The 24,366-nt window shown below is 53.4% G+C and overlaps 1 protein-coding gene across 8 annotated transcripts in view; it reads left to right on the forward strand.

Moving 5' to 3' along the window:
• The window catches only part of EHMT1 (euchromatic histone lysine methyltransferase 1), a 153,263-nt gene that overhangs the window by 63,610 nt on the left and 65,287 nt on the right, over window positions 1-24,366 (forward strand). For 4 of the 8 annotated variants that reach the window (XM_036854506.1, XM_036854512.1, XM_036854508.1 and 1 more), the window contains exons 2-3: window positions 13,721-13,784; window positions 17,747-18,303. In XM_036854506.1, the coding sequence (XP_036710401.1) occupies window positions 13,721-13,784; window positions 17,747-18,303 (621 nt within the window). Of the gene's footprint in view, window positions 1-13,717; window positions 13,785-17,746; window positions 18,304-24,366 lie in introns of all 8 variants that reach the window. The other 4 variants (XM_036854509.1, XM_036854511.1, XM_036854513.1 and 1 more) reach the window with 1 other exon arrangement.

Below are 24,366 nucleotides of genomic sequence, written 5' to 3' on the forward strand. Positions count from 1 at the left end.
CTGCCGTGTGAACTAGGAAATCAGCGTGTTTGTGGTGTGACTGTCCGCTGCGAGGGAAGTTATACTGAGGGTGAGTGCTGTGTGCCCCACTCCCTGGTTTGTGCCTTTGGGACAGAGGCCCGCTCCAGCCCAGCGCTTGCCGGCCACCTCGGGAGCTTGTGGCTCGTTCTCATTTTCCTCCACAGTCAGGTCCAGTTAGTGGGGTTCAATCCGTAGAAGCTTGGGGTGCCGAGTGGCGAGGCCTGTGCTCTCTGGGGGGCGGGGGGGCTTCCACAGCACCTGGCGCATCTCTTGGTTTGCCACGTCTTCCCCGTAGATCGGGGTCCTGTGGGGAGACCTCGGCTGTGGGGCCCAGGCTGGGCTTGCCCTGACCCCAGCGGGGGGCGTCCCGGTGGCAGGGAGAGCGGAAGGAGGAGCGCGCCACCTGAGTTGCCTGCTGCTGCCGGGCACGGTGCCCTGGAACTCCGTGCCCAAGACAGCGGCGATCCTTGTCCCTCTCGGGGGCCAGCGATTCCAGTGGAGCTTAGAGGATGGCTCTTTTCTGGCCCAAGAGTCTGGGGTCTCAGCTGGAAGACTCAGCACTGGGGGTGGGTGCATCTGAAGGCTCTTCACTCACACGCACATTGGCACTCGGCTTCTCCTGTGGTCCGGGCTACTGCGTGACCTGACTTTAGATATCAGGGGGGAAATCACTTCAGCCGCATCTCAGGGTCCAGGCCCAGTGAGCGGCCAGGGCACACAGAGCCCACCTTTTGGGGGGAAATGTGAGCACCATCCAGTAGCAGGGCATGGAGGATGGGAGACATGTCGGTCTGGCCATCTTTGGAAGAATATCGTAGCTGAGAGAGTTCTAGGTCAAGGGAACAGCGAGGAGGTAGCGCCTTTGGTTTTCTTCTTTGCAGAGAGGCCAGTTAAGGGTTAAGTAACAGATGGAAAGGGAGTCTGTTCTGATATTTCAAAATCCCTTAAACGTAATGTATGGGGCCACTTTGGATATTAATTGTGTTTTCCAGATTTAGGAACTAACTCTCCTTTTTCTGCCAAGGGGAAAAACAAAAAGACAAAAGAGGGACAAGGAAATCTGTGAGATATTGAAAGGATTCATTCTTTTTCTCCCCACCCCTTTTGATAATTAGCTAGTGAAATTGGTATGTGGAAAATAGTTTAAAATTAGGGGGTGGGTGGGTTGCGCTCTACATCTCAGAAGTTTCTTGGACTGCAGATGCGTCCCATCTTTGAGAACCTGTTTGGTGCTTACAGCCCGGCGTTGGCATCCCTGTGGTTCTCAGGGAGGGGATGCCACCGCTGGTCCAGGCCTTGGGCAGAGAGGGGCAAATGGCAGGTCGGGTTTGGCATCTCCTGTTTTGGCTAGAACCAAAACCTCCCTCCTCGTGGGGGAGAAGGTCCCCTTTGTGTTCCCCATGCTGGGTGCTGTGCAGTGGTCTCCAGGGCGCAGGCCGAGGCAAGCCTGGTGGCCAGTGTGGAGGAGGGGCTTTCCTTTCAGTAGTCATCAGATGAGCTGAGCGAGCCACGCCTGCCACGATGATGAGTGTCGAGAGGGTTTCTCCTCCTTTCTCTTAATATCGTGCTGTTGTTGGGTCTCTTTATAGCTCAGGTAGATAAGCCCTGAAAGCTGACACCCCCTCCCCCAATCCAGCACACGCGCCGCACGGCCCGCTGGAGCCAGGATAGAAATGCTGGTGGCCAAGTTGGGAGGGCAGCAGTTCCCTGGGGGCACTGACTGCATCCTTTCCCGCCTCCCCAGCACACGGAGCTGTTTTACATGGTTCTAGTCGAGTTCATCTCAAATTCTTTCCGAAATGGCTTTCGCTGCTTTTAAACTTAAAAGGTGCGTGTAGCACTTAAAGATGAACCTTCTCAACCTTTGTCCTTGAGACAGGAGTTCTGTGCAAATGCAAGGGTGATGTGACATGCGTGGATGCCAAGTGGCCTGGGCCTGCGGAGGCCGAGGAAACGGTCAGCTCTGGCTGGAGGCGGGGGCTCCAGTCCTGCAGCTTTCAGGCCTGAGGCCCGACCGCAGAGCTGGCCCCACAGCGAGTGCAAGGTCTGCAAGCCGCTGTGTCAGCTTTTGTGTTTTTCTGGAGCTGGCGCTCCTGCCCCACCCTCGGGGTTGGCCTGGCCCTGGGGGTGGTCCAGGGTCCCCAGTACACCATTCTGAAGATGAAGTATTTGGAGGCAGTTTTAACTTTCTGGTACTTTTGTGACTATAACCTTATTGTGGAGGTTAGCACTTCTGTGTAGGGAGAGTGTGTGGGAAGATGCTCACTTCCAAGGTAGCTCGTGGTTGGGTCTTCGAGCAGTCCCGCTGTGGGAGCCTGGAGAGGCCGGGGCCCTGTGCTTCCTCCCCTCAGAGGCCTTACCCCTCCCCGCTGAGCGGGTGGGGGTCTTACTCTCCGCTCCCGGGCAGGGCAGCAGACGCAAAGGGAGGTAGAAACCGAGCTCCCTGGTGATGGTCGTTGTCATGGTGGTTGTTACTGGTTTGTGGACGTGACCACATCGTCTTTTTCTTTTCTTTTTTTTAATATTTATTTATTTGGCTGCGCCGGGTCTAGTTGCAGCACAGGGGATCTTCGTTGCGGCACGCGGGATCTAGTTCCCTGACCAGGGATTGAACCCGGGCCCCCTGCACTGGGAGTGTGGAGTCGTAACCACTGGACCACCAGGGAAGTCCCTGTCTTCAACATCCAAATTGAGAAAGTTATTGAAATCTATAATTTGTCTATAGGCTTGTCCTTTTAATACACATTATCCAAAATATATCTAGCCCTTACTTACCTTTGAATTTTAGGAATCTTCTAAGGGGTAATGTCAGAGTTTCTATGATCATTCTCCCATCATCCGTCATTTATTTAACAAAAAAGAAAAAAGTCAGCAGTGTGGTAGAAATCGATGGGTGGGCACCTGGGAGGCAGAGCCGTGGGACCCTCTTGTGCGGGGAGTGAGGGTCTGGGTCTGCCCAAGGCTGTCACCTGGGTGGGAAGGCCTCTCGCCTCTCAGGTGAGCAGGTGCAGGTGCCAATGAGGAGGCTCATGGGTCTGACAGTTAAGTACAAAGGATTCCTTGTAATTTTCCTGGAGAGTTAGTGGAGATTCCTCATAGAATCCTAACCTTAATGATCTGTGCTCTACGGTTGTCCCTTGGTATCTGTCGGGGATTGTTTCAAGGACCCCCTGCAGATACCAGAATCGTGGATGCTCAGGTCTCGTGTGTGAAATGACAGTGCTGTTGTTTGCATGTCATCTAAGCACATCTTCTGTATCTTTTAAATCACCTTCTGATTATTACTTATAATACCGAATGCAACGTAAATGCTGCGTAAACAGTTCTAAGTACAATGTAAATGTTATGTAAGTAGTTGCCGGTGCCTTGCAAACTGGCAAGTTCAAGTTTTGCTCTTTGGCACTTTCTGGAGTTTTTTCCCGAATATACTTGATCTGCAGTTGGTTGAGTCTGTGGGGGTGGAACCCTCGACACAGGGGGCCAACTGTGTGTGTGTAACAAAAACTGTCTTTTTAAAAAGCATGTAGAAGCAGATGTTGTAAACTGAGGCTAACTGCATCACGACAGGTTGCACTTGGTGCTCATTCTTCTCACGTCCAGTGATGGCCAGTGGGGGCGGATGGGGGCCCTGGGCCTTGAGGAGGGGGATGCAGGCTACCCTGACGTCGCCTACAGATAGTGCTGTTGGAGCGGCAGGTGCTTCTTACGTGCTTGTTCTGTGGCTACACTTAGCGGGAGGGACACCAAATAAGTGGTGCTGCTGTGAGAACTGGTACAAGGTATTTTTTTTACTCGCTAAGAAAATCCGAGTGGGACTTAGCAGATGGATGTCTGCGTCCCCGTGATAGACACGCGGTCGCTGTCTCCTGTCCTGTGACATCACTGCAATGAACGCAGCCACCTGCCAGTGTCACCTAAAGATGACTTTAGAATATGACTTCTCTGGTCTTTGCAGCTGGGTATTTCCCCCTCCCCCACTTTTTTGTTAAAAAGCAAACGACTGTACGCTTTTTCTTGGGAAATGCTCTCTGTAATGTCACGCAGCCAGAATTGGTTGCCTGAGTGTACTTCAGCTGCTTCTCGCCTTCCATGGAGTTGGGTCTTTGCTGCACAGATGTGCTGTGTGGGATCTGAGACCGGTCTGTGTCACTGGCACAGGTCCTGGCCGCTGCCCTGTGCGGAAGGGTGCCCTGTTGTCCCGCACGCACGTGGGGAGCAGGCAGGGTCCAGAGCAAGGCGAGGCAGGGCGGGTTCTTGGCGGGGCAGCTGCGGGGTGGTGGGACTCTCGTGTCTGAGCGGCCACAACCACACTGAGGGCTGTGTGATTGGAAGTTAACTTGAGGAGTGTTGACTGAAACAGGTAAAATACGCAACGTAGGAGCCGTGAGCTGAGTTTTATTCCGGATCTTACCGAGGACTGTAGCCTGGGAGACAGCATCTCAGTAGCTCTGAGGGGCTGCTCTGAAGAGGTGGGGGAGCGGCCAGGATCTGTGTGGTCTGGGCCAGGGGGTGTGTGCAGCCGAGCACACATCTCGGTAGAAGGTAACTGCTAGTCACGGGGAAGGGGTATTTCCATTAATGATTTTAGCCCTTTTTTCCTGTGTATGGGAAAATGCAGGAATTTGGGTTCATTAAAATTCTTCTGAGATACCTACTCTAAGGGGCCTGTTTTTCCAAAGCACAGAGAGCCTCTCAGGGTGCGCTGTCCCTCAGCGCTGCAGTGGCTCAGACTTAACCCTTGTAGAACGGGTGGTGGGTGCGTTCTTTCTTTTACATAGGGATACCTGAAGACCCTAGCAAGACTTTTTTTTTTTTTTTTCCCACCACCTTGAGATGTTTTTATTGAAATGCATATGGTATGGGTAACAAGCGACCTCCCTGTGGTCCAGGTGGGACCTCTTCCCTCAGAGATGGGTCAGGACAAGCACCCCAATGGGGCAGACAGTCTCCCAAGTGGTAAAAGGGAGCCAAGTTAGGGAAGGCCTCCCATGCCAAGGCATAAGAGATGGTGTGAGAGGAGGACTTCATAATTCCTTTGGTGTTTTTCCTCTGCATTTTATTTTCTTCTGTGTTCTATTCTCTTATGAAGAAATTGTTTGATTAATAATTCTTTTTCTTTTTAGATTTCACAGGGCAGAGAATATTGCCTTTTGAAATGTAAGCATTGCCATTTCAGAATTACAGAAGCCTAGGGTCCTTCTGTCCTTTGCTGATCCTCACAGACTCAGTGTAGGGTTGCCAAGTTCAGCTAATAAGAATACCAGATGCGGGACTTCCCTGGTGGTTCAGTGGTTAAGAATCTGCCTTCCAATGCAGGGGACACGGGTTCGATCCCTGGTTGGGGAACTAAGATCCTGCATGCCGCGGGGCAGCTAAGCCCGCTGCTCTAGAGCCCGTGCGCTGCAACTAAGACCTGACACAGCCAAATAAATAAATAAATATTTTTTTTAAAAAAGAAAAGAAAACCAGAGTCTGATGCATATTAAAGTGGTGAAGAAAATTAAAAAAAAAAAAAAAAAAATAGAATACAGGATGCCCAGTTACATTTAAAGTTCAGATAAACATACTTATGCTAAAACACGGCTTGTCATTTATCCGAACTTCAGATGTCGCTGGACGTCCATGTCTTGGGCAGCTTGTTGCACCCACTGCCCTGTGTTGGCCTTACACATCCAGCACGGGGTCAGATTCTACCTCACCTCTGGGGATGTGTTTTTTCCCTTAGGGTTTGTGTATATCGAAATCTGCCAATTTGCATTTAAGGCAAAAACTTCACAAACTGGAAAGTTTTCTTTCTTTTTTTCTCCAGCCACATCAGCTCCTTAGACAGGACGTGAAAACTGGTGCTCCAAAGGGTAGAGTTTGTTCCTCTGGGAGGGGCGGTCAGACCCAGCTCGCAGCGAGCGTGTGGCTGTCGCACTCCCCGAGGGGCGTGCTGCCGCTGGCCGCTCTGGCCGCCTCCTGGGCAGACTTCGTACCCCCGCCCCGGGGCCTTTCAGCTGGGTCTAACTGGGATTTTCTCAGAGGCGGTGAAGAAGTCGAATGAGGGTCTGGATAGGCTGGTGGAGGGACTCTTACCGTGAGCAGCTCTGGCGTCACGGGTCCCAGCTCCAGTTTTACTGTCAAAAACGGCAGGTCACCGAATGTGAGGACGCGAGGAGGGCTAGGACCAGCTGGCAGGGCTGAGCCTTCAGGGCATTGATGGAGGGCAAGGCTGGAGGGGGACCGGCCTGTCCTCCAGTGGACAGATGGACTCGAGAACCTTGGCCACATGGTGCAGAGTCTGAGGGTTTTCTTATGGTTTCCGTTCTGTTTAAGGAATGTGGACACTCGAGGCAGGAGCGCTTTTTGTTTTTGCGTATTTAAGAAGAGTTGAGTCTGACTTCCTTGGCAGTCCAGTGGTTAAGACTCCTTGGTTCCACTGCAGGGGGCTTGGGTTAGATCCCTGGTCCGGGAACTAAAACCCACATGCAATGTTGAGTTTAGGACTGTGAAGATTCCTGATTCTGTGAAGAGAGGGGTGTCCTTGGGTATAGCCCCACCCCTCAGGACCCCGCACCTCCCTTCAGTCTTTCCTCGCTGCTTTCACCCTGTAAATGTCATTTTATTTAGAAGTTTGTATGTAAAACGCTCTTTGACTGCAAGAAGCCCCAGAATCTCTGCAAATCCCAGGCTCTGAGAGGATTCCCTTTTTCAGTCTGGGTTTGGGAGTGTGATGTGAAGTCTGCTCCTGAAATGTTCTGGAGTTCGGGCAGATGTGCTGAGGATAAAGAGGACAAAAAGCCTTGGAAGGAGGTGTTTTTCTGGAATTGTTGTGTCTCGGTGGTGCAGTGGACGAGAGTTGCACGGCGTGTGTGCCTTGTGTACACCTGGTGAGCACACATGGCCCCCGCTGGTTCCCGCTGCAAGCTGTGGATTCTTAGTCGTGCCCAAGTTTGTGGCATCTGAAAAACGGAAGGCCTGATGCTTACGGATGAGGTCACAGGTCCGGGTTCCTGGTGCCTTTGCGGGTGGGGTCTGACTCTGGGGATGTCTGTCTTCCAAGGAGGAGGTGAAGGAGGTGCAGGTCCTTCCTTCTTGGGACACATGGGTCTTGGGGTGGAGATGGGGCCCAGCCTTGCGGTTGAAGCCCTCGTGATTTGGGCGGTGGCCGTGGTACTCGAGCAGGGTGAGCAGGTTCGGCCCGTGCTGAAGGAGGGACGGAAAGTGGGGCAGGTCGTCTGGACCGGGGGGGCCCACTCCTTCACCTCCTGTCTTCCTGAGGGTGGGGTGTTGGGGTCTCAGGCCACGGGGGCCATGGATCTCTGGGCTATGGGCAGGGCCGCCGGGGTGAGCTGCCAACACTGGGGCAGGGGCTGTGCCTTCAGAGAAGCCAGGTTGGGGAGGCCTGCGCCCTGACCAGTGACCTTGATCAGTGACGTGGCCTGGGGGAGAGTTTAGATGATTTTATTGGAAGTTCTTCCAGGAAAGAGACCGGGCTTTTGGGAAACGAGTTAGCCACTGGCGGACCTTCACCGGTGTTGATTCTGTTGTCTGTGTATGAGTGAGAGACTGGCCTTTGGGTTCTGTGCCTCTGCGGCCATGTTGACTTAATTAAGAAATTGAATTGCTGGCCGGTTATTCATGCACATTAACGTGTTTCACTCCCATACAACTAGGTAGATGGTCGTAAATGGAAAGGTCTTGATTTGAAGTCGAAAAATTACCTCAAAACTTTGTTTTAACCCATTGTTTTGTTTTGCTTCGATCAGGGAGAAAGAATAACCTGCTAGGCTAGACAGGGTTGAGGTAAGTAGTAACATTTCTTTATTGTGAGCTTTATGAATATGTGCTGCTCTTCCTTTTTATGCAAGAGAAATTGGCCACTGGCAGGGCCCATGTCTTAAATAAGGCACAGCAAGTGTTAGAGCAGAGCCCTAGGGCAGGTTTTGTCAGGTAGAGGCTTGTACAGAAGTTTCAGACCCAGGGAGTATTCCTTTTCTTTGATACTTGTTTTTCATATTCGTCTGATAAGCTAATGTGTCCCTCGTTTGGAGACTAAATAGCATCCCAGACTCCAGCACACTGTCCCCTGCCCTAGGTGTCAGCCGCTCGGGTGTGCCCCTCCTTGCCCACCCCTGCCTGTCCTCTGCCCTGCCTCCTCCCCCATGCCACCCCCTCCCCCGGCCCTCCTCTTCCACCCTGTGCCACCAGCAGCAGTCTCTTAGAGAAACGAGCGAGGAGGTGCTTGGGTTTTAAGTGGGAGACAGAAGTGAGGCAGAGATGGCGGTGCTCTGTTTCCGGGTCTCACGCTCACCCAGGGCCTGGCGTGTTGTGAGCACGTCAGCGGGTTCCTGAATGCACTCGGGTAGACGCAGAGCAAAATAGCGGCCCAGTCTGGCATTATTTGAGAGTGTGTTACATAATATTCTTAAAACAGACTTTTTTGGGGGAAAGGTCATGAACCTTAATTTTGTGGATGGACGTGTGGCTGGTGCTGTGACAGGAGGCAGCTGGTTTGCCGCTGTGTTCACGGGGTCCTGGGGGCTCTGCCCGCCCTGGCTTGTCTCCGGACACCTGCTGTGTCCATGGGGTCCCGGGAGCTGTGCCCGCCCAGCTTGTCTCCAGACACCCGTTGTCACCAGTCAGGGCCCGGGGCCCAGAGGTGTTGTCGGCGGGCCCGGTGTCCTTGCTGTGGGGCGGTGGCCCCAGAGCGAGGATGAATTCAGTCACTAAGCGTGTCGTTTGGTGCCACCCTCTTGATTCCTGCTAAGGTGCCGACAGCATTGCCCTTGTACCATCTGTGCAGACGTCAGTACTGCGAAACGGGTGAGTGGGATCCTGCTGGTGTTACGAAAACAGTCTTGATCTCTGGAAGGGTCTTAGGGACCCCAGAGAACTGTTTGAGGAGGTTGAAGGGTGTAGGCGGTTGGCAGTTGGGATGCAGCTGTGATGGGCTGGGAGAGGCAGTGAGGCCCGGCCACGTGGGGCTGAGGGTAAAGACGAGGCACAGCCCTGCCTGGCCCTGGATGGACGGTGGGAAATCAGGGGCCTGGGATCAGACATCCCGGCCCCACTGCCCAACCCGATGGGGACAGGTCATGGCATCATTACTGAGAGATGTGGCCTGGACAGGTCCTGGGAGGTGACGCCTCAAGTCAGGTGCTGCCAGTGAGGTCAGGGGGCAGGCGGATGAGTTAAGATGAGTGAAGCAGGCCTGGGCAGGAGGGCGTTTTCTCCGGTCTAGACCCTAAGGGTCAGTACCTACATACAGGAGTGAGTGGAATCTGACTTGGTGCTGGTCCCGGCTGTCCAGAGGCCAGCGCTGTGGGGAGCCCCCCGGAGCCTGTCCAGCACCCCGCCAGTGTCGCCACAGCTCCTCACTGTTCCAGGTTCTGGAAACCCAGATTTTGTGTGAACTCTCCTGCTTTTCAAATGTTGATAGTTGATGGAAGGTGGAGACAGCTGTGCCGTCTGGCCCCTGAGCCTGCTGCTCCTTTGGGGGTCCCCCCACCCCGCCTCTAGTGGTCTTTACGTCTTGGTTCTCCTGCTCTCTCCGGACCTGTATCCCACAGCTGGTGCCGGAACCCTTGCGTTTGCCCGCAGTCCTGGGCCCCCGGTGACACGGGGTGCAGGCGCAGCAGTTTGTGGAGCCCCCGGTGCACGCGTGTTCTGTGTCCTCACGCATCCTGGGCTGCGGGTCTGCTGGCTCCGCGTCAGGCGCCAGGTCCGTCGTCCTCACAGCAGCGCCTGGAACAAGTGGTCCCTGCCTTGCAGCTGCAGAAGCCAGGTGACCTCGGCAAAGTGCAAGGGGACAGAGGAGCCGGATAGGGCCCAGGTCCTCAGGTTCCAAGCCTGTGCTTCTGCGCCTCTGCCGTGGACCAGTTCCCCTCTGGGAAGTCCTTGCTGCTGCCTCTCTGTTCCCTGCAAGACGCCCTGTCGTCATTTCAGTTCTACCCTGTCTGCCCCGTGGCCGCACGGCGTGCTTCCAGTCTGAAGACTTTCCTAACTTTTCCTTTTTAAAACGCTTTAATTTGAAATAATTTCAAACATACAGAAAAGTTGCAAGATTAGTACAGTGGCTCCCATCTACCCTTCACCCAGACTCCACTTGTTATGTCCTTCACATGTGCACATGTGTGCACACACACGCACACACATGCATCTTGTCTCCCCTGACCCGCACAGAGGTAAGTCCAGGCTCTTATTTACTACAAACAAGGACATTTCTCTGAATAACCATCAAGATAGCCGATGTTGACACAACCGTCTGGTCTGCAGTGCGTACAGGTGTCACGGTAATCACACTAGAACACGGTGCCCGGTCGCTGCGCATGCGGTTGTCACAGTAGCCCCTTCACAGCGCTTTCCCGCTCTGGACGGGGAGTTGAGGGGACTCCAGCTTCTCGGTCTTCCTTTTCCAAGGGCACATTGCGTTGCTTTCTGGAAACCTTGGTGGCAGGAAGGGTTAGGGTTAGGGTGCGTCCCATCAGGAGACCTGCCGCTTTGTCCGTGACCGTCCAGTGGGTGAGGCTACAGGTTTCTCCACGGAAGGTCACTGCTTTTCCCTTTGTACTTGAGGACAGTGTTGCGGCGAGATACTTTGAGATTCTGTAAGATCCCGTTTATTACGAAACTTCCTCCACGAGTTGTAATGGTGGCTTCAGCTCCCAGCCCTCTCTCTGCCTTCAGTTGTTGGCATCTAGGATAAGGAGCTTTCCCTGTTGGATTTGTTTGTTATCCATTCATTTATTTAATGCTGGTGTTAATTCGCTGGTTTACCATTCCTGTTCTGTCATTATTCATTTTGATGCTCCAAGTGTCGCAAACTCGGGAGTGGGCATCCCTTGGGTCTGTCCTGGTTCTTGGACGCGCCCTGCCAGCTTTGAGTGCTTCGTTCTCAGGCACAACCCGAGGTTCTAAGCTCCTCTTGTGCCCCCGCCCTGCCTGCAGTCGGTCCTCTCTGCCAGGAGCCTCAGTCTCTCTGTGGAGGTGGCACGTGGGAGCCGAGATTCTGTGCCGGTGCCGCCCAGGGGCCCTCGCGCTGCTCAGAGCTTCTGCTGTGCGCACTGCCGTTGGCTTGCATCTTCTCTGGAGGTTATCCTCCTCCTGTTGTGTCCCCATATCCCAAGCTCACTCTGGGGTTAGTTGAGGCTCTTCTTGCAAAGCAGAGACTGAGGTCACCCATCCACCTTTTACTGTCGGGATTGTCACAGCCCCTGCCTGCGGGAGAGCTGGCAGGGGTTTCAAGTGTCTGCCAGCAGTTCTGTTTGGTTCTGGTTTTGTTAGTGGTTTGGGCTACGTGTTCCACCTGTAATCCTTTCCTGGTTGATGTCGATTTTGTGGGTTGCTGGCCCTTTGGAAAAGGCAACGAAGACCATGTTCCCTCTTGCTAGGTGCACACAGGTTCAACTCACAGAGCATCTGGGTTCAGGAGATGTCGTCTTTCTTGCCCTGGTCGTGGGCCGAGCTCACCCGCAGCCTCAGTCTCTGGGCCTTTGGGCTTCCAGACGTGGCACTGGCAGTGCCCACAAGGAGCAGGGTGGCTGCAACACGTGTGGACTGTGCGTCTGGGCTGTTCCAGAGTGCCCCTCAGGCTTGCGCCACACCCAGTCCCCTAGGAAGACCCTGTTTTTCTCTGCCACACGCTTTCTCAGCCCCTTCCTCACGCCCGGCACTGCCGACAGGTTGGGGACAGGACAGGTTCCCCCCTTTGGACCCTGAGTGCTCATGCTGGCAGGGCAGACAGGCTGGTGGTGTGCCTGGTGGTGGTGGGACCAGTGGGGCCACAAGGCGAGGTCCAGGTGAGGCTGTCTGAGGAGGTGGAGCTTGGCCTGCTGAGGGGTGGCGGGGTCCAGGGGCCAGAGGCTGGCATCAGGGTGTGGGAGGGGGTGCCAAGGGGAGCAGAGGCTGGGCTTTGCCATCCACGATGAAGGCTTGTTTCTCCTTGATGAGGAGGGATGTGTCAGGTCTGACTCCGTAAGAAAGTACTCCCCTTCTTCTGGGAGGAAGGCTCTGAGGCCTCAAGAGTTTCCCTTAGTGCCTGGCACCAAATTCCAGCTTCCTAACTGCGGAAGGGGCAGCAGGGAGTTGGCCAGTGCCAACAGAGCAGGACTGTTTAATCCAGGCCCGTAGACGGTATGAGCACAAGGCCATTGGGAGGGGTTGGAGAAGAGCCCCCAGCTGGCTACCCGTCACCGCTGCAGCCTTGCACCCCTGTTTATAACGTCACAGCACCCCACACTCTCACTGAAGTTAATGTGTTTGTTTCTTATCCCCTGACTGGAACAGGGCTCTGAGGACTTTTCTGAAAAGGACCACACATGGCTTTGACCACAGAGGTCTCTGTCACATCTTGTCTGTTACTGTTCACAGGCCTCTGGGGATGTAAAAACCACTGTCAGCTGGCCCTGTGGCCTGGACCCTGCTGTCCACTGAGGCCTCCCCTTGGGCTGGCAGGTGCCTGGCACACGACAGGTGCTCAGGAACGGTGGCTGGCCTTCATCCACGTGGCCACGGACACGACTGAGCTCCTCAGCTCCTAGAACAAGGGACCCTGAGTGACCAGCTAGGAGCGGATGTCCACCCAGGTGCCATTGGCTGTGGTCTGGGGGCCAGGACCGGGTAGTGCCAGTGAGACCCTACCCCTGTGTGTGTGCATGCACACGTGCCTCAAAAAACAAGTCCTCTTAGGTCCCCTGAGGAGTTCTCAGGGGCCCCAGGGATCCTCAGCTTACACTTTGAAAACCACTGGGTTTCAAACCACTGGTCAGGCCAGACGTGGAGCCCCGGGAAGGTAGGAGAGTGGAGCCTGGAAGTGGCCGGAGGGAGCTGGCCGTGCTCGTGCCCCTTCTTGGCCCGCAGGCCTGGGGTGGTGGAGTCAGCGGGTGGGGACTTCTGGAGGTGCCAAGGAAGGAGGGCGCCGTGGAGGTGGGGGTCCGGGTGGGGGTGGGCACTGCTCCAGGGAGCCGCCTGACCCCAGTGAAATTAGCAGCGGGAGCCAGGCTCAGGAGGAGTGTTCCGAACATATGTTGTGGTGTTTCTTGAAGAAAACATTCCAGAACGTTACGCAAGCGTTATGGGAGCTAGGCCCCTAGACTCTGGATGTCTAAGCGAGATGCCTAGAGGGTTTGCGTCAGCTGCTCCCCCTGTGGATGGGACGCCTGCAGAGACCCCGCTTAAGGGTGTGTTGTGTGTTTCTGTTCGTTCTCTAACCAGACTCTCACATTCCCGAAGGCAAGAAGTTTGTCTTAAAACCATTGCAAGAGGCATCGTGTAATTCACGTCTCTGTATGGTAGACTCAAATATTTAGTGATTCAGGTTTTTATTGAATTTTCTTGATTTATTCATTTCTCTAACTTTTCTGTAGGTTGATGGACATTTGAAATACTTAGATGAATTGTTGTCAGCAGCAGAATGCACTTTGAAATAAATTGTAGCATTCCTATAATAGAGAAGACATTTGCAATTTTAGTTACGTAAGCCATGCGTGCTTATTATTAAAAGACTATCCCCCCAGTACAGTTGAAGTAGAGGTTTCTCGGGACTGTGGCTGACTGCTCGGCCTCCTCCCGAAGAGACCGTGTCAAGAGCATTTTCCACTGGCTTGCGGTGCCCTGTCCGTCCTGTCCTTGGTGGTTTAGTTTTGGTTTGGATGCGATGCCCACGGACAGGAGTCCTGCTGGCGGAGCCCGGCTGACGTTTATTTCTCTTTAGCAGGCGGTTCCGGCGAAGGGGGAGACCAAGCAGGACTGCGGCCTGGGAGCCGAGCTGCCGAGCGAAGGTAAGGGCGCCTGGGCCCCCTTGCCTGGCCACCCCTCCTCGGCCAGGCCTGCCGTGCGGCCTCCTCCTGTGGGGTCCCAGGCTCATGGTCCTCTGGGAGGGTGGAAGCCCTGTGCGTCCTGGTCCTCAGGGTGCCGTGGGGCCAGCAGGGGGGCGGCCGCACCAGGTCTTGGGGCGTGGAAGCTGCCGCGGAGGTGCCAGGAGGTGGAGGGAGGCTGGCGAGGGGCTGGTACATAGGGGAGCTTTTGGAGAGACGGGCCCGGAGTCGGGCTGGGAGGTGCTGGCTCTGGGACAGACCGTGACAGGTAAACCCCACTGTCCCACCCAAGCTGCCTGGGGGTGCCAGCCAGGCCCCTTTGGAGAGCAGCGTCCTGGCTGGATACCATGAGGTCGGCGCCTGGGAGCCTCAGATGCTGGTGTCCGCCCGGCCGTGTCTGCACGGGGCCTCCTGTGCGAACAGCAGGGCCGTGCGGACGAGAAGCGTGTCTCAGTGTCGTCCTGCTGGCCGGTGGTGTGGCGCTGTCCCCACTGATGTGGGAGGAAACCCGCCCGCACCGCGCTCCTGCCCCTTGTGACGGTGATCGCTGCCCGGTCCCGGCCGCACACCCGCGCCACCGCCCCAGCCTGGTCCCTGGACGATGTCTACCCGCCTCTCAGCTGGGTGGGGAGGAGGCTGGCTCGGGGCCAAGGTCAGGCGAGCTTACCCGGGCTGTCAGATGCCCATCTGGCCCTGCGTCCTCTGAGAACACACAGACAGTGGCCCGTGGGTGGCGGAGGCCAGTCTGGAGAGGTTGCCGTGTGTGCAGCAGTGCGAGGCGAGGGCCCTGCCTTGCCAGGCACTGCAGGGAGACGGAGGCCTGTGCCCCAGTGTTCCGTGTAGACCTGTGAGCTCGGGGCGGGTGGCCCTGAGCCTCCCAGGACGAGGCCTCGAGTGGCCTGGTGGCAGGGACCACCTCGTGCCCTAGGCTGGCAGCCGCTTTTTGTGTCCTCCCCGAGCTGTGGTGCGGCCCCCACGACGGGAACTGCCGCGGCCCTGCCCCTCCCTCGTGAGCCCACATGCTGCTCTGACACCTTTTCACATCCACGGGGCCCTCTGCTTTTGTGACCGCCCTGTGCGCACCCGAGGGTGACGGTGGGGGAAGGCAGAGTGTGGGCCCCCAGCTCGGGGCTGATGGCAGGGCAGCCTTGCTTGAGAGGAGGGACCCAGCAGCCCAGGCCACAGGGCAGGAGCGTCTTACCTGTGAGTGTGTCACTTAGCGTGTGACCAAAATGCTTCAGGTTCTAGTAGAGCTGTTGGGGCTCAGGGAGCTGGGTGGGGTGGGGGTTGGGCAGCTGCCTGGCTGGCTTCCCAGGGCTGTTTCCAGCCTCACCCCCTCTCTCCCTGGGGCATCTTCTCCAGACGGCCCAGCTTGGACGGAAGGCCGTGGCCCTACCCTGCTTTCCACCCTTGCCCTGCACCTCAGGGTGCCTCATCCGGCCCACCAGCCCCTCTCTGCTACACCCCGGCTGGCCCTGGGGCGCTTACCTCCCGGAGCTGCCCCGCACACTGTCCTGCCTGTCCCTTTGCTCACAGTGGTGGGACCGCTGAAGACCTGCCTCGGCGTTTTCCTCCTGGCGCTGTCCTCCTCCCCGTTCCTTGAAATGTTCCCTTCCTTGGGCTCCCACCCTGTCTGCCCTCCTGGGCCCTTTTCTAAAACAAGTTGTGGATGAGTGATGCCAGGTGCCAGTCTCCTCTGCGCACGGCCCCTGAGCCCAGGCCTGGGCCCTCCTTTCGAGGAACCTCCAGACTGATTCCTGCAGCAGCTGCACCATGTCCATTCCCACCAGCAGCGAGGGTGGCTCCTGACAACACTCGTTGGCACCTTCTTTGTGGTTACAGCTGTCCTAGTGGGTGCAAAGTGGTATCTCGTCGTGGTTTTGATGTGTATTTCCTTGCTGGCTGGCGATGCTGAGCATTTTTTTCGTGTGCTTATTAGCCATTTGTGCATCTTCTTTGGAGAAATGTCAATTCAGATCCTTTGCCTGTTTTAAAAATTGGTTATTGATTTTTATTAATGCATTGTCCGAGGTTTTTAAAAATATATTTTAGGTACAAGTTCCTTATCAGATGTGTGATTTGCAAACACTCTCTTCCAATCTATGGGTTGTCTTTTCACCTTCTTGATGGTATCCTTTGAAGCACAAAATAAAGTCCAACTTATCTGTTTTTCTTTGGTTGCTTGTGGTTTTGTTATAGCATCTAAGAAACCATTGCTTCATAGATCATAAAGATTTATGCCTGTGTTTTCTTCTTATAGTTAGATCTTGGAAACGTTTTCAGTTAATTTTTGTATATGGTGTGAGGTAAGGGTCCAGCTTTATTCTTTTGCAAGTTGAGATGCATTTGTCCTAGGAGCTTGCCTTTCTGAGCAGCTGTCAGCGTCTGGCCCCCGGGCGGCTGTGCTCGACGCCCCGGGACTGTCCACATCCCCGTCCTCCTGTGTGTTGGGAGAGGCCCATTTCCCCTTCCTTCGCTGTGCTTTTTCATGATTTACTTTGCTGTTTGTGAAAATTTATTTTCCCTGCACATTTTAGAATAAGGTTATGGAGTTCCTCAATACACTGATTGGAATTTTGATTAGGGTATCATTGAACTTAAAGAGTCAATTTGAGGCGACTTGCATCTTTGTATTTTTGCCATCACATTCAAGGTCGTGAGATATTTCTATTAAAATTTTTTTTCTCTGCAGAGGCTTTGCATGATCTTGGTTAAAGTTTTATATCCTTTATAGTTTTCCTGCTTTTTTGTGAATACTGTCTTATTTTTTTTCTTATGTTTTCTCAAAAGTTAAGTTCGGCGTAGAAAAATGCCTTTGGTTTTTGTACTTGATTTCAGATTTGGCAGCCTTGCTGCACTCGTGTTTGACTTGCCGACGGACCAGGTGTGCAGGAGAGCCCAACCCTTGTCGCCAGGCCTTGCTCCTCATTTCTCTCTCCCGTGGGGTCATCTGGGACCCCACTCTTGTGTGAACCTTTGTGGTGTTAATGGATGTCCTGATGTTTCTGATCTTACACAGAATTCATGCAACATTTCTGAATAAGTGTATCTTTGCTGCAGATTGGCATGCGGCCTTCTCCAAGTTGAGTAGGTTTTTACCTATTCTGTTTTGCCAAGGGTTTAAAAAAAAATTAATAGCTGCTTATTCATTCAGACAGTACTTACTGCACTCGTGTTTCTGTGCTCAGGGTACAGTAGTGAACGTGGACCTCTCCTTCCAGGGCCCAGTACAGTCATGATGGAGTCATGGCAGGTGATGTGCTGTAAACAGGGGTACAGGGGTGAGGGGTGGTGGGGTCTTGGATGTGACCACAGACCCTCTGCACCCAGCGCTGTAACCGTGAGCTTTCCACTGGGGTCTGTAGTGAGGCTCCACGTGTGTTGATCTGCTGATGGGAAGTGTGTTTCTTGTTTATCAAGTTGTGGAGGAGACGCGCTTCAGAGACCAGGGGTTTGTAACGAGGCTTCTGGCTGACAGACTGAAAACTCGCCCTGTCTTCTTTAGGTCTGTTTTTGGGAAGCTGCTCCCGAGGCCTTGTTTCCTGTCTCTGAATCCTACCCAGTTTTGTTTTCCAGTGGTGAATTTGTTCCTGGAGGATATGTAAATCCTGCATAATGTGTTTGAAGTCTTTTAAGAATTCACTGGAGGAGCGGGGTGTTTGTTTCAAGGACCACGCCCCGCCCACACCTCGCTAGGGGCCGGGCACAGACTGCCCTTCCGGGGATGGGGTCATTCCCCCCTTAACTGACTCACTGTAGAGACAGTGTCTGCGACATACTTTGTATTTAATCCGTCTGAACTCAAATGTTTGTCTATGAAATAAAGTGGTTTTTCTTCAGACAGTTTTGTGTAAGCAGGGCAGTGGGGGGCTCTCGTGTTGGAGTCACAGGCCGGGCAGCCACTGACTCTTCTCCTCTGTCCGCAGGGTCACCTATGGCTGCTGATGAAGGCTCGGCAGAGCAGCAGGGAGGGGAGGCCCATGTGGCTGCAGACGGGGAAACCAACGGGTCCTGCGACAAGAGCGATGCCAACGGCCACCCGGCCGCTGTGAAGCACACTCAGGAAAGCACGAGAGTCAGCCCGCAGGAAGGAGCCGGTCCGGTGGCCCGGATAGCGGAAAATGGGATTTTGGACAGAGACACTGAGGTGGGGAAGCAGAACCACATCCGAGCCGACGGCTTCACTCAGACTCCCGTCGTCGGGAGCAACGGCTACTTCCTCGGCAAGGCCCCCCTGTCTGAGCCACCGCTGCGGGTGGCTGGTGCCCTGGCCTCCTCCCTGCCCGGTCACGCCGCGAAGACCCTCCCTGGCGGGGCTGGCAAAGGGAGGACTCCTGGCGCTTTTCCCCAGCCGCCGGCCACCATGCCAGCCAAGCCCGGGGAAGGCAGCAAGGACACAGAGGACAAGAAGGCCCCGGCCCCGGGCGCTGACGTCAAGGTCCACAGGGCTCGGAAGACCATGCCGAAGTCCATCCCGGGCCTGGTAACGCGTCCCTGTCGGGGTGGGGCCGCTCTCCTGTCTGTCTCCTCTTTTGTTTCGTGTGCGGATGGCAAGTGGACTTCTGTGCGTGGAGGGGAGAGGCCGGGAAGTGGTGGGGTCGTCAGCCACGGTTGCCTGCGGGCCTTGCAGGGTTCCCGAGGGTGACCCGTCAGCCTGCTTTCTGGGCTTCTCCTCATAGGCGCCTGGGCTCACCGGGAGCTCCTCGTCCGCTTTGGGGAGTTACTGGCTTGGGAGACTCAGCACCCGCCTGTCTCTCTGGGGAGTGAGTAGGCGGGAGGGCGGCTGGGGCCTGGGAGTGATGCGCTACAGACACAGGGCGTGGTTTGCTCCCCGCTTCCTGCATGAAGTCCAGGTGTGCAGTCAGACGCCTGGCATTGCTTGTGCTGGCGCTGCTGGTATGGGTCGGACCCTTCCCCAGGGGCCCCGCGGCCTGACCCGTGTGTTTCTCCAGCTCTAGAAGGTTCTGCACCGCTTTCCTCCCTGGAGCTCCCCTCTTCTCCAGCTTCCTCATTTGTTCCCCAGCACTTCAGTCTTGCTGGTCATTCCACATGTTGATGTTTTCAGTTTGACAGTTATATTTTTCATATCCAGTGTCTCGGATTAGTTTTTTAAGAATACCTGCGTTCTTAGTTACATCTTTGTCTTATCCTTCAAAGGACAGTTATAACCCTTGCATGGTCTTGGTTACAACTCCTGTCTCCTCATGTGGGGGTCTGTCTGGCCTTGGCACCTCTTGTTCGGGTGATTTTTCCCCTGAAATGACTTTCCGCCAGGAGTGTGCTCATCTTTGTTTCTGTGCTTCCCTGTTGCCTGGCTGTCGCCTGCCTGCTGTGACTGTGGAGCCGGGGGGGTGCTGGAAGCTGGGCCGTGGCCCACTGCCCACGCAGCGTGGGGCCCCTGACGCCCCCGGCCCGGCCAGCCCTGGCCTGACTTCTGCCTTTCGTAGTATTTTTATGTACGTGCCGAAACTTAAACATTTTAATAATTATTCACGGGAAGCTGCACAGATAGTACAGAGGGAGCCCATGTCCCCTCCAGCCGGTTTCCCCCAGGGTACCACGGTGTGGGTTTACGTGCCCACCCAGCACTGCGAGCCTGCCTCTGTGGTCACCCCGGCCGTCCCTGACCCTGTCCCCCATCTCTGGAGGTGTGTTGTTTCAGGTGTTCTGAAATGCGGGATGGCAGAGTTCGGGGGCTTTCTTCCCTCACTCCGCACCCCTGACCCCACCCAGGCTATGTCTGCAGGGCCCTCCTTTGCGTGTCGACAAGTTTTGCGTGTGTAACCGCTCGCCCATCGAGGGACATTTGGGGGTTTTCAGTTTTGGGGTGTTCCATTAAAGCTACTCTGGATATTCATGTACACATTTTTGTTTGGATGAAAGTTTTCATTCCTCTGGGTAAAATATCCAGGAGCCCAATTGCAAGGTTATGTGGTAATTGGATATTTAGTTTTATAAGTAACTGCCAAACTGCACTGCACAGACTGCTACATTTTATGTCCCTGCATCCTCCAGAGGGGTGTTTGGTGTTGCCTCTTCTCTGTCGTAGCTGTGATTCCTAGTCGTGGTTTTAGTTTGAACCTCCCTAATGACTGATGGCGTTGAACAGCTTTTCATGTGCTTATTTGCCATCTGTATGTCCTTTTTGGTGAAATGTCTTTCATATCTTTTGCCCACTTTACAATTAAATATTTAGGGAGCTTTGAGAGTTTTGGATATGGACCGTTGTCAAGTGTTGGTTTGCAGATGTTTTCACTCGTTCTGTAGCTGGTCTTCATCCTTTCGCTACTGAAGACCCTATGGCTTTTCTTAAAGCAGAAGTTCTTCATTTTGATGAAGTCCGGCTTACACAGTTTTTTTCTTTTAAGGCTGTGCTTTTGGTGTCATGACTAAGAACTCTTCACCCAGCCCTAGATCCTGAAGATTTTCTCTAATTTTCATAGTTTTTTAGTTTTATGTGAACTTTAAATATATGACCTGTTGTGAATTAATTTTTGTATTAGATTTGAGGCTTAGGGTGAAGTTCATTTATTTATTTACCTACCATTTTTTGGCCCAGCATTATCGATTTTAAAATGCATGTCAGACAACATTATTTATTTATCTCCTCAAAATTATACTCTTATTCCATCCTCACTTCTAGAATTTTATTCTAATGTATTTTTATTCTCAAACATTTTTTTATATCCCTCTAGGGGGTAAAAAAAAAAGCAATCTGAAATTTAATTTCAAGAAATATCTCTGACCATAAGGTTTATGCGAGGGTTAGCTTTGTTCTGGATGGAGTTATTGTAATTAGTAGTAGCATGCAGTCAATTGCAACACATATTTTGTTGGATATTACTGAGCACTCTCAGGCTGGTCACTTGTAGCGAAAGAAAAGGGAAGGATTTTGAGGCTTTGGAACCTGATTTCCTGAAGACCAAGCCCATCTGCTCCACACCCTGGAAACTTCATCTGCTCCTGGGACCCCTGCCGGAGGAGGGGATTGGAGACGTGGAGATTGGGTGCCCGCCTGGCTCCCGGCCCAGGTCCAGACCCGGCCTCTCCTGCCCTCTGGCTTCTCTTCTCCCCAGACCCAGTTTAGTCTTGTTTGGTTTTCTTCGGAAAGCATGTTTTATTGAAAATTGCGTTTTGAAAACAGTCATCCCAATGATAGAAAGAGTGTTACATGCTTATGGCAAGAAATCCATTGTCCTTTAAGAGTTTAAAAATGCAGGGGTTTTCACAGCCTGGTGGCCTCGCATCCCCAGGCGGGGCAGGGCCAGTTTGCCTCTCGGACCCAGTGTCTGTGCCGTCAGAAGGCGCCGACACAGGGTTAGACTCAGCCACTGTTCACGCAAAGGAAGTGAGAACTTCTGGAAGGAGACCCTTTTATCCCGCATTGGCACGCCAGTGTAGACCCGTCTCCCTAACTGAATTGTGCTCATCCCTGGAGGTGCCGCACGGAGACCTCCGGCTTCTCCTTGGGTGGCTGTGTCCCCGCGTTCTCCCTGGCTCCTTCCACACGGCCCCCCAGTAGTCCCTGGGTTCTGGAGAGAAGATGGAGAGAAGATGCGGGCCTGGCTGGGTACTCTCGGTCCGGGTGGGGCGGGTCCTCGTGCAGCTGGGGTGCAGGTGGGTGTTTGCTGCACCCAGAAGAGGGGGCACCGGGCTGTGAGGACTCGCCCCAGTTGGGCCAGGCCCGACGGTGGCCGGGGCGAGGAGGGGAGAGCCGCTGAGCAGAGCGAGCGCTGGGGTGGGGAGGCCAGCGGGGGCCAGACGCGGTTGCCCTCGGGCGTCTCGGTCACACGCTGTGACCCGGGCGCGTGGCAGGTAGGTGTTGGCGCAGGTCCTCTCTGCACGTGGGTGACCGGCTGGGGCTCTGCGGTGCCCCGCCGGGAGGTCAGACGCCAGCTCCTCCGCCTCGGTGGGTTTGCTTTGTCAGATGATAGGGCCCTAACAAAATTTGGAGTCTTCACTCAAGTTCAGCCGTTCTTAATTTTGTTTTTTAGATTTTCAAAAATAATACCTTGAATCAAAGAATGGATTTTGTACCGAGTGAGAACGAGCCTCATGTGGCTGTTTCCTTCTCAGATTTAGCTTCTGCCTTCATCCATGTATCCTTTAAACTCCTGTGTCACGTCTGTCTTGCAAGCGCTGGTTGAGGTGGTAGCTGGCGTGGTCTGTGAGGTCGTTGGTGGGAGGAGTGAGGGAGCGGTCGTGTCAAAGCAGTGACCTCCTTGAGACAAAGCTTGCTTATTTGAGAAGGACTGGAGACTTGACGCAGCTAACAGGTTACCTTTACCAGGACTGTCTGTGCCAGGGCACGTTAGCGGTGGAGGCCACGGAGGAGGCCTCGGCCTGCGCTGTGTGAGGAGGAGCTGCGTGCGGGGCCCAGGCGGGGAGCCTGGCAGAGGAGCCAGAGGGCTGAGCGTGGGTCCCGCTGGGAGAAGCCGAGTCCAGGGCCGCCCCTGGCAGGCCTGTTGGCATCTCTCCGCTGTTGACTCCCGGAGATGCGGACACTGCATTAAAATACGCATAACATAGTATTTACCATTCTAACCGTTTTTGAGTATCCAGCTCTGGGGCATTAAGCACATTCACATTGTTGTGCGGCCGTCACCACCATTCTCCCCAGGACTTTCTCGTCTCCCCAGACTGACGCTCTGTCCCCATTAAACACTCACTCCCCTTCCCCACCCCCAGCCCTGGCCCCGACATCTGCTTTCTGTCTCGGATTGACTACGCTTAGTCCCTCATATGAGGATTTGTCCTTTTGTGTCTGGCCTGTTTCACTCAGCACAATGTCCTCGAGACAATGTAGCCTGTGTCAAAACTTCCTTCCTGGGCTTCCCTGGTGGCGCAGTGTTTGAGCGTCTGCCTGCCAATGCAGAGGACACGGGTTCGAGTCCTGGTCTGGGAAGGTCCCACATGCCGCGGAGCAACTGGGCCCGTGAGCCACAATTACTGAGCCTGCGCGTCTGGAGCCTGTGCTCCGCAACAAGAGAGGCCGCGATGGTGAGAGGCCCGCGCACCGTGATGAAGAGTGGTCCCCACTTGCCACAACTAGAGAAAGCCCTCACACAGAAACTAAGACCCAACACAGTCATAAAAAAAAACAAAAACAAAAACAAAAACAACTTCCTTCCTTTTTAAGGCCGGATAATATTCCATTGCATGCATGTACGTATACACACATGTACATTTGGTTTATCCATCATCCATCAGTGGGCACTTGGGTTGCCTCCACCCCTTGTCTGTCGTGAATGATGCTGCTGTGAACACAGTTGTACAAAGAGCTCTTCGAGTCCCTGCTTTTGATTCTTCAGAGTGTGTACCCCGAAGTGGAATTGCAGGATCATAGGATAATTCTGGTTACTTTTTGAGGAAGCTCCACACCGTTGTCCAAAGCATCTGCGCCATTTTACCTTCCCCCCAGCAGTGCACAGAGGTCCCAGTGTCTCCATACCTTCACCAACACTTGTTTTCTGTTTGTTTGATAGTAGCCATCCCAGGAGTGTGAGGTGGTCTCATTGCGGTTTTGAGTTGCATTTTCCTGATGATCAGTGATGTTAAGCATCTTTTCATGTGCTTTTTGGCCATTTGTATGTCTTCTTTGGAGAAATATCTATTCAGGTGCTTTACCCATTTTTAAATTGGGCCTTTTTTTGTTGTTGAGCTGTAGAGTTCTTTATATATTCTATGTATGATTCCTTTATCGGATATATGATTTGCAAATATTTTCTACCATTCTATAGGTTGCCATTTCATTCTACTGATTTTGTCCTTTGATGCATAGAAATTAAAAAAATTTTTAATGGACGTATAATTGACTTACAATATATTAGTTTCAGGTATACAGCATAGTGATTCAATATCTTTATATATTACAAAAGGATCACCAGGAATAGTCTAGTTACCATCTGTCACCATTCAAAGTTATTACAATATTGTTGACTACATTCTCCATGCTGTGTGTTACATCCCCATGACTTACTTATTATATAACTGGTGGTTTGTACTTTTTAATCCCCTTCACCTGTTTCGTCTGTCCTCCCCCATCTCTCTACCCGCTGTTTATTCTCTGTATTTATGAGTGTTTCTGTTTTGTTATGTTTGTTCATTTGTTTTGCTTTTTAGATTCCACATATAAGTGAAATCATGGTGTTTGTCTTTTTCTCTGACTTATTTCATTTAGTGTAGTACCTCTGGATCCATCCGTATTGTCACAACCAGCAAGGTTTCATTCTTTTTTATGGCTGAGTAATATTCCATTGTGTGTGTGTATAAATACACCACATCTTCTTTATCCACTTGGCTGTTGACAGGCATTTAGGTTGCTTGCGCATCTTGGCTATCATAAATAGTGCTACAGTGAACATAGGGGTGCATTTATCTTTTTGAACTGTTGTTTTTGTATTCTTTGGATAAATACCCAGGACTGGAATTGCTGGATCATATAGTAGTTCTATTTTTAGCTTCTTGAGGAACCTCCATAGTGGCTGCACCAGTTTGCATTCCCACCAGCAGTGCACTAGGGTTCTATTTTCTCCACACCCTCTCC

The sequence above is a fragment of the Balaenoptera musculus genome, chromosome 6 (genome assembly GCF_009873245.2).
Source record: "Balaenoptera musculus isolate JJ_BM4_2016_0621 chromosome 6, mBalMus1.pri.v3, whole genome shotgun sequence".
NCBI lineage: Eukaryota > Metazoa > Chordata > Mammalia > Artiodactyla > Balaenopteridae > Balaenoptera > Balaenoptera musculus.